The sequence below is a fragment of the Zerene cesonia genome, chromosome 24, assembly GCF_012273895.1.
Source record: "Zerene cesonia ecotype Mississippi chromosome 24, Zerene_cesonia_1.1, whole genome shotgun sequence".
NCBI lineage: Eukaryota > Metazoa > Arthropoda > Insecta > Lepidoptera > Pieridae > Zerene > Zerene cesonia.
The window spans coordinates 2,692,917-2,703,071 of NC_052125.1; the positions used below are offsets into that span (position 1 = coordinate 2,692,917).

At 35.0% G+C, this 10,155-nt stretch overlaps 2 protein-coding genes across 2 annotated transcripts in view; one reads left to right on the top strand and one right to left on the bottom strand.

Moving 5' to 3' along the window:
* The window catches only part of LOC119836359 (WD repeat-containing protein 7), a 120,341-nt gene that overhangs the window by 61,293 nt on the left and 48,893 nt on the right, over nt 1-10,155 (bottom strand). The window lies entirely within an intron of this gene.
* Nucleotides 1,252-5,325, top strand: LOC119836400 (cuticle protein 1-like). Its single transcript, XM_038361710.1, has 2 exons — nt 1,252-1,409; nt 4,582-5,325. The coding sequence occupies exons 1-2, from the start codon at nt 1,398-1,400 to the stop codon at nt 5,032-5,034; spliced, it is 465 nt and encodes a 154-aa protein (XP_038217638.1). The 5' UTR covers nt 1,252-1,397; the 3' UTR covers nt 5,035-5,325.

The following is a 10,155-nucleotide window of genomic DNA, read 5'->3' on the forward strand; positions in this document are numbered from 1 at the left end:
TATAGCGGGTGTCATATATATGTTCACAGATGTATCTACCAAGTACTTTAAAAAATATTAAACTATAATAATTATCAAATACTAGCGGACCGCCCCGGCTTCGCCCGTGGTACATATATAGCCTATAGCCTCCCTCAATAAATGGGCTATCTAAAATTGAAAGAATTTTTCAAATCGGACGGATAGTTAACAAACAAACAAACTCTTCAGCGTTTTAATATTAGTGTAGATTCTATTAAAAGAAGATAGATTTAATAGGTAAGTTAAAATACAGTGTATATTTTATAATCAGATAAGAAAAATATCTTAAATGATTCAGCATTCTCAATCGTTGTATAAAAAATTAAATTTTAATACAAATAATTTGGCAAAATCACATTAATTTAATCGCTTTTTTATAAATTATAATTTTATTTTCATAAATTTTAATGCAGCGTATCTAAAATATTAAAAACCCTTCATTATGCCCATATATTCGCGTCGACGTCCATTCGTCCTTCCATCACTATCTCTTCCCGTCACCACAAATGTCACATATTGTGATAGTTCTTTTAGTTGACGTGCTTCCTGCTCCGCCCAATGGATCAGTCTTAAATCGTCGAATAGATTTAACAACTTATAGACATGACGGATTTAATAATAACGATTTAATTGAATCGCTCTATTGGTTAAATTTCCTAGGTACTTTGTTTCATTTATTAAATATTGATTAAAAGCCAACGAATACGTAGAAAACAAATAAAAACATATTACAAACACGTTAAGTTTAGTCCACTTTTGGATAAGGCATTTGCAGCTATATATTGATAAAGTAGAGAGACTTTTAATTTAAACTACCAAATAATTTAATGTCACCGTAAAATAACAAACAACTTCGTACGACTAACCTTCAATTTTTGTTACATATAACCGTTGCGTGTACATAAACACTTACAATTCAATAACATTTCCTCGTTTTATTGAACTAATTTAAATAAATCCAATTCATAATATCAAAATCAAAATGAAATATATAAAAACAGCCAATAACGCTGCGAAAAATATTATTTTCAACCAATATTATACCTCACCCTCACCCTAACACTAACAATCATGTACTATGCAACCCATTTCCCACCCAAAACAACCATATTCAAAGAAAAAAACATTTCCAAATTAAAAAGAAAAATAGCATTCCATATTCAAAATCCGACAAAAAAACAAAAAACAGGACAAAAACGCGGCAAAACGAAAACCGCGTTATCACGCGTAGACACCGCCCGTTCTATACGCAAATACCGCATCAATGATAACGCAAACTTTCATGCACTCGCACCTGGCTCGTCAACCATATAAAAGACCTGGTGTGCTGCGAAACAGTATTCAGTAGCTCTCGAGCAGTCTACAAGAAGTGCACGATGAGATTTCTGGTGAGGCACCATCTTATCAACAGTTGCAACCTTTATTTATCTGTGCCTTTGACATTGACAGATGAAAATGGCGCGAAAATATTTCGTGTTAAAAATCGCGCTTTTAAATAAGGGTTGCTGCTTATAACTTGTATTGATATTTATTAAATATTTATTGCTTTTTAATAAATACTTATTGCTATTAAAACAAATTAATATAATCCAATTTTTTTTACATTTTAAAGCGCATAATATACGTTATTTTCTAACAATTATCCTCCTAACAGACTAAACTTAGTTACTTAACTATCTTTCGTCACAGAACTTTATTGTTTCGTCGACCATTATTGTTTTAACTTGCTATGATATAGTAGCTAAATAGTCATCCTCTTTCGTCATATACCTTAATGATTCGGTAACAAAATCACCTATGTTTGTATTTGTAAAACTCCAAAGCGCAGAGGGTTATAATAAACACATTACGATAATTAAACTCAATAGAAAGCTCATCTCTCTTTCAAATACTACTACCTCCAGAAAAAAGTCATCTCAAAGCCGCCAATTACCTATCAAAAAAATCATTTATTTATATATTACATTTAACGAAACTCTAAAGATCAAAACGCTCTACAGAATCATGCCTTTGCATAATAAAAATATTTGCTGAATGTTAAACTACATAGATGATTGGTCCAATTATATCACCCGCGTAAGTCCGTATCCAATAGGAATATCGGGATAAAAATTTGCCTTTATGTTATTCCAGCCGTCCAAATGTCTGCGTACCAAATTTCATAGCAATCGGTTCAGTAGTTTTTGCGTGAAAGTGCATCAAACACACACACATCCTTACAAACTTTCGCATTTATAATATTAGTATTAGATATTTTGCCCATTGCCCAGACCGACCCTGATCAATACAAATAACTCAGGACAATAAACTAGTCTCCCCAATAACCCGCGCCCATGAGACCTAGGCATTGACGCCATATAAGTACTAATAGGACATTTAATTTCATACCACGCCGATCGAAACGAATCATCAATCACATCGAATCAAATGTATATATTCATAGAACGAGGCTAGAAATATAATCGGAGACCAAGTGATTTATAAACGCTGTAAAAGTCGATCGTATAAAGAGCAAATAGAATTTATTTAATACATGACCTAACCCAATATAGTTTTTATATCAACTGTACATTATGTAATCTTTGTAAATTTGCTCTCTGTAACGAAAATTTATTAAAATCTTTTTGTCGATATTAAAAATGTAAAACGAACAATTCCCAAGCTAACTTCATCCTCAGGAGCTTTTCGCGCCAAAATAATTATTTAATCATAGTTCGATTTGAATTGCTTACATAATATAGTTAATAAATGCATCAATTAATATCAACTTTTAATATAAAGATAATTAAATATAATCAATATCTACTTTATATTGATCGGTGATAAATATTTTCTTATATGGCTATAAAATTATTACTGGTATCATAACCGGGTAACTATATCAAACATCTCCTTTTAAGTATTTAACAGCGTCTATAAATAAACATTATTAAAACAGCCATATTTGTGAAATATTATATTAGGAATGTATATCTTATTATTAGTATACGATAAATACTTTTATAGCGTGGCAACATTGTATATTCTAGTCATAGGAAATATATTAATTTTATCCTTTAAGTCTTATTAGAAATTCATCTAAAAAATAAATTGAGTAGGCTTCTTTTAAAAGCAAAGTCCAAGCATTATTAACAAATATTAAAGAGAAAAGCTTATATCCAATAAAAACCCTATATGCTTTTAAAATGTATCAAAATAACATAGCTAAAGTAACAATTCAAAAGATGCAACAAAATTTAAAACAAAACACGTCTAACCTACATCTTAAATTTATGTATGAGCTTAACCAGATCTCTGATTAACTCTGTACCAAATCTCATTTAAATTCCAACAGATGCATTTTCATGAACTAGTTGGCATATATCCTTTTATATGTAGATTATATAGAATAACAGTAATACGATCCAATCGCAAAATCAACCAGAAACCCATCAATTTCATAAACGCCACGTAACGGTATAACCACTGAAACAGTAAACCAAAGACCAATTTAAACTGGTCATTCGTTGCGCGTACGCGTTCGAGTCAAGGTTACAACGCGTGCCAAATATGTGATCATATGATTCATATCGATGTCGAAAACCTAGTTAAGTTTCACTTGGAACATTAAAAAACCTATTCAACCCGACCATTGGGTAAGATTTCCTCGAAAACACGCGTCCTCGCCGAAACTCTGTGTTTACATAACAATTATATACGTTTTAAATTTTAAATCAGTTACACTATCAGCTACGCGCATTGCTGCGTTATAATAATTACTAATAAAATTGTTTATTTACGCAATTTACCAACGCAACGCCCTTCGTACGCATGAATTGAATAAATATTTTGTTTATTTTATAATAACGCATTGGTCATGCGAATTCATTATACTGTTATGATTCTCCGCAGCTATTTGCAATATTATGCAAAGTGTGGTTGGAAATATTATTATTGCAGCGCCTCATTCAATTTTAACATGTCTTATCGTATGACAGTATTAAATAAGCGATATCGCAAATACCTCTTTGGCAGGAGGTATTTATTGGTAATAAGACAAACACACTTGTACTGTGTATATTTTGTAATATAACAATGATTAAGCAGTTAATACAACACGAAATTCTCTATCAAACACCCACAGGACACGGCGCCATTGCGCAAGCATTAAATATCTTTGTTATTAGTTATTGCTATGCAAATCAATTTACGCGCCCCAAAAGGAAGTGTACCATTCCATTCTGATTTTGTAATTACGTGTGTAACACGCAAGGTCAAATTCAAGGACGACACATTGTTACATTAATTACATTATTGCCGGCTTGCTACTGACGACCACGTACATTCCTCGTTGACAACTTTTTGCGCCATTGAAAACAGCTTCCAGAGTTCACATCCGCGTTTGTACCATTTGGCTTTTATCTTGCCAAAAGATTCCAGTTATTTTTTTGTCGATATATTGAATTACAATCTGTCAACTCACATTTCAATTGGTACATATTATATAGCTTATATTTGATAGGACATAACATTAAGCCCACGTGTTCCCTTGTTAATGCAACGTTATTTTTCCTTGTGCAGTTTGCTTTCGTCGCCCTCCTCGGCTATGCTTCGGCTAGCGCCATCTTAGCCCCGTACGTGTACGGCGCGAACGCTGGTGACGTGCAGGCCGCCGCCATCGACGCCACGGTCGCCGCCCGGGACACCGTGCGCGCCATCGGCGAGGGCCAAGCGCGCGCCGCGGAGGCGGTCATCCAACACAACACCGAGGCAGTCCGTCAAGTCGCTGAGACCAACCGGAACTTGCACGAGAACGCTTTCTGGGGCAGTGTTGCCGCTTCCCAGAACTACGTCGCCGCCGCTCAGTCCCAGGCCGCCGCTATCGATGGAGCCGCTGCAGCGGTCCGTGCCGCTCACGCCGCTGCCCCCATCGTCGCTGCCGCTCCTCTCGCGTACGCCGGTGTTGCCGCTCCTTACTTAGCCGCCCCATACGCCGCCTACGGCGCGTACGGTCTCGGCCTCCGCCACTGGTAGATCACGACTCGCCGCTGGTAACGCGTCACACCATCAAGCTATAACGCGTTATCGGCAACACGTAACAGCTTTAAAAGGAAGTCTCCATCAACGGTCGGTCTCAAATTACACGGAAAAATGATTTGCTCAATGAACAAAACAAAGGTCTCAATAAATACGTAACTCTCTTTGTAAATAAGTAAATCTAATGCCATCACTGCCAAAGTGTAAATAAACACACAATTTATAAAAACAAACGTCGATGTTTTTCTTGTGTACCTGTATCCAGCAATAAAGCAGAATTGGTTTTTATGTGAAGCATTTTATTAAATCACAAACTTAGTATGTGATTTGTTTACAAGTCAATTATTATAAGTCTGATATAAATATGTATCACAGTAAATATCTGATTCAATGAATCGTAATGAAATGTTGATAAAGCATATTATTTAATAGATAAATTATTCATGGAACTTAGTTTATAATCACAGACTTATGACAATCCATAAATAGACTCCTTCGATACGAATTAAAACAACATTGCCCAGCAATCTCCTTCAAATAATCACAGTTTATGAGTAGACACTTCACGTCATATTATATAAAAGGTCCATCCATGCTTATACATACCACAGATACAGAAGACACTCACACCAAGGGAGAGGATCATATCTACACATATAATAAAAAACTATAGAAGAATCCAACTGTGCACCTAGGGATCTTGATACAAGTCATCATGTACTGTCTGCCTTCTGTCTGTCTTTCACGCAAATATTACTAGACGGATTTTGATAAAACTTTCATTCTTGTATAGCTACAAATATAATTTATATTGAAAATCTACACAATCTACCAAGTCGCCGGCACAACTAGTGTTTAAATTAAGTTTTACTGCAACGACAGATATAAGACCGATTAGAAGCTCAATTTATTAAATGCCTCTTACAGACAAGCCAATTCCAACCTTTGATTACCATTTTCTAGATTATTCTACGTTCGCTAAAACTAATAATCAACGAATATTTCTTTAGAGAAACGCCAACATTATTGTCACAAATAGCTTCCATCTACAATAATGTCACCTTCAATTTTCACGGTATCCTGAACAATCAAGGTGCAGTCAAACTGCAGGACCTGCCAATCAGTTCACACGCATGTTAAATTAACTGGCGAATCATAGTAATAATTGATTAGGCACAAACACAGCTAAACACGTTATGTAATATCGGCTTCGTTAAATAGTTAGTTATTCTAATCAATAGAAAAATTTTTATCACTAGGCGGTATACGAAACCGCGCGTTTTTGCCAAACCGTAGCAATTATTTTCTTTTCTTTCCAAATTTGTAATTTATAAAGTATTTCAACGCTACAAAACTAAAAATTATATTCTACTAATTATTATTATCAATTGATTTTACACTTTGGTCAATCTTATGTTTTCGAAAACTACACGTTTATATGTTTGGATAAGTAAGAAATTTTGAAAGAATTGAATACAATTTAATCACGAGGCGGGATTCGAACCCGCGTTTTTTTGCCAAACAGTAGCAACGCCTAGCCTCTCGGCCACCCTCATCAGTGATCCCGCCTCAGCAATCGAATTTCTTCTATTCTTTCGGTTTTATGTGCCTCAGAGACACTCCACGCCATCTATTGCGATGATTAAGAACCATCACAACCAATATGAAACATTATTACAATGATTACAATATTGTATCGATGGAACGCGGCCTTTATTAAATTATTTTTTTTGTTTTAAAGCATTGAAATGCTTTATATTTCTATTCTTATTTATAAAGCATTTCGATGCTCTAAAATTATATGAAATATTAATGTTTCTTTACTTTTCTAGACGTAGAAAACATCGTTAAAATTAATCAAGGAAAATCTATTCAACGCATCATTGATCATCACTACATAGTATAAAACAAAGTCACTTTCTCTGTCCCTATGTATGAAAAAGATTTAAAACTACGCAATGGTTTTTGATGTTTTTTTTTTTATTTAAGCTAGTAAAGTGTAAGTTGAACATGTATATAATCTTATAAACCATAAAAACATCCTCATCTGTAAAAACTAAACTTTAATGGTTCCAAAAATTATTGCTCTGTTAATGAAAAGGCCACGAAGGTGGATTAAACGGAGGCCATTTCACGTCTGGAATCCACCCACAAATATTACAGACTTGCTTCGTTTTCGAACCTTCCTCTTCGCTGCTACCATCATCATAATCAATCACAACGCGAGGAGTGTTAATTTTCAGATCCGATTTAATATTAATAACATTCCCATCAATGGTTACTTTGATCCTATTAGAACCATGATTGGGTTTCGTCGATTCCTTTGCTTTCTTTTTACTTTTGTTTTTGCTCTTATTGTCGTTTGATTTTTTCTCTTTTTTCTTCGGCGCTTGCTTCGGTTTATCTTTTTTCTTCTTTTTCAGCGTTTCTTTATCGATTGCGTACAGGTCTGTAAATTTGTCCCTCAACTTAATGTCCAGTGGTTGAACTAGTGCTCTTTCTTCGACACTCACTGGCTTTATATCTTTATTAATGTTATCTTCGTCATGATGTGGAATTTCGAGTGAATCTTCACTTCTTGCATGTCTCTGTTCTGCATTGGCTATAAGAATCACTGAAACAAGCGTATGAAGAAGACAAACTACAATTAATTTTATTCAATCAAACTGATACAACAACTAAAATGCGTCGTATTAAAAATTTCACCAGGGAAAAAATCAGTTCCGTTGATTATTTCTTCAATAGCTTTACGAATTAAGAACCAAGATTGCCGTAAGAATCTATTTCAAAAAGTGTTTTTATCACTATCACGCCCCAATTACCTATCAAAACCACACAATTCCCTCAGAAATTTGTGACTAACTGATTCAAGCACACGATTGCAATAGTAATAAACTAATGCTAATCTCTATCCATGTTATCCGTGTATGTCATGTTGGTGATCCTTAATATAATAAATAAATAAATAAATAAATAAATGCATACAAAAAAACAAACATAACATACCGTAAACGAGAAGGCGGTACATAACGGTCTGGTCTTCAATGGCAGTATGATTTATGATAACAAGACATGTTCGATTGTTGTGGCAAATTTGATTTTCAGGTGTTATGCGATAAAGATATTCATTTTATTGGGTTTTTATTAAAGACCTAGGTACTTTACGAGGCTTGAATTCTTCCAAAGAATTAATAGACATCTTTAATAAACCATGACTTATTACAAACAACCTATACAAAAAATCTATACGAATAGAGTTTCTCCGTCGTTTTTTAGGTAGAATGACCACAGGTCGTGAAACACCGACTATAACCAATTTCAAAATAAGGAGGATATATGATCATCATTAGCATAGGTTTTAATGACAGAATCAACAACATTATCTCACTTGCTCTAATGCATATTGGCATTTATTTGATCCTAAACAAGATAATTAGATAAACTCCTGAAATCACATCATATATTGTCACCGATCCTTGAGAGTTTTACTCCGAATTTAGTGCGAAGCCTAGGCTAGGCTAGGCTAGGCAAGGCTGTGCGGGCAAGAGCTAGTTAATTAATATTTTTGGATTTTTGTTGAAATGGACAACAGTCGTGTATATATTTTTTTTTGTTTTTGTTTTAAGATGATCCCTTCATTTAAAATAATCACCACCGATCATAAAAAAAACAACTCAATAAAGGGCATAGATGATGTAAAACGTTTACATTGGTTGTAAGTCTTTATTCAAAAATGTTATTTCGAACTTTTTTATGACATTACAATTTTATTGGAAGCTTTTAATGGTACGATTGATTACAATTTGAATTTCGAACAAAAACGCAAAAAAAAAGAAAAAATAAAGAACAAAAAAGGAGGAACTCAATGTACACAGATAACAAAATTGAACTAGACGAAGCAAGAACGCCAATTCGTAAAAGTTAGAGAAGACAATTACTAAACACAGTTAATTAACATTTGCATGTGGGAGTCGAGAACGCCTCGGCACGAATCACGGGCCAGCACGCACCAGGGAAGTCCAGTCGTCACTCCTTTCCTTTTCCTCTTACCCTATAAAAGCGGGCAGCGCATCCGCAAAGGCACTAACTTTGAGAATGTTCATGGGCGATGGTGATCGCTTACCATCAGGCGAACCACCAGCTCAGTTGCCAGTGACATAAAAAAAAGTAAACTCTAATAGATAACTGGGATTTGGATCGAGATCCAGTTGAAGTATGAGAAATTTTTGAATGCTTGCAGCCAATGTATATAACATATAAGTCCTTAGATTTTTTTTAAGGATAAGGAAAAGTCTGCGAGGACGGAAATAAAGAAATGGACTGGAAAGCGTGAGGCAAGGGGTACGGACCTACGAGCTGATAAAATTCGTGCCGCAACGTGCGCGACTACTCCCATACAAAGTTATTAGACTGAAACACCCTAGCACGTCATGTTTAGTTCAATTTTTAATCTGTGTTACATATGTTCTGTGCGTTGCTGCCCGGTTCAAAATATAAACTCTCCGTTGAGCTTTACCATAGACATCAGCGGTTCTAGATCTTCATCGTCATCGCCATTTTGTCTATTTAAGTTTACTGACACATCTAGATTGCTATGTATTTCATAAGTTGGGCGTGTTGTGGTGTGCCTGGTTGTTTTCTTCGGCGGTTTCGGTCTCCCCCCCTTTCTCTTTCGCTTACGACTAAGGAAACGGTTGTCATGGTAATGGAACCCATCCAGTTCGACTGAAAAGTCCCCGCGCGTTCTGTCTCTATCGCTCGGTCTATGGTGCGGTTTTCGCCTAAGAAACGATTTGCCGTGTGGTATATCATTGATCAGATAAATGGGATATGGTGTAGCGGGCGGAATGATATCTGATATACTCTTTTCATTCAAATCAATAGCGACTGAGCGCCGATCATCCTTATCGCTTATCTCTTGAAGCGATCTCGGAATTAAAATAACTGAAAACATAATATCGAGCTAAAGAAAGTCGATTCAAAGTCGAAGTTTGATTACAATTAGAAATTATCCCTTAGATTCATGTAACAGAAGTAACATAAATCTTATACCTTTAAACGAGCAATTCTTGTATATATATATCTATATATATAATTGGAATCTCGGAATCGGCTCCA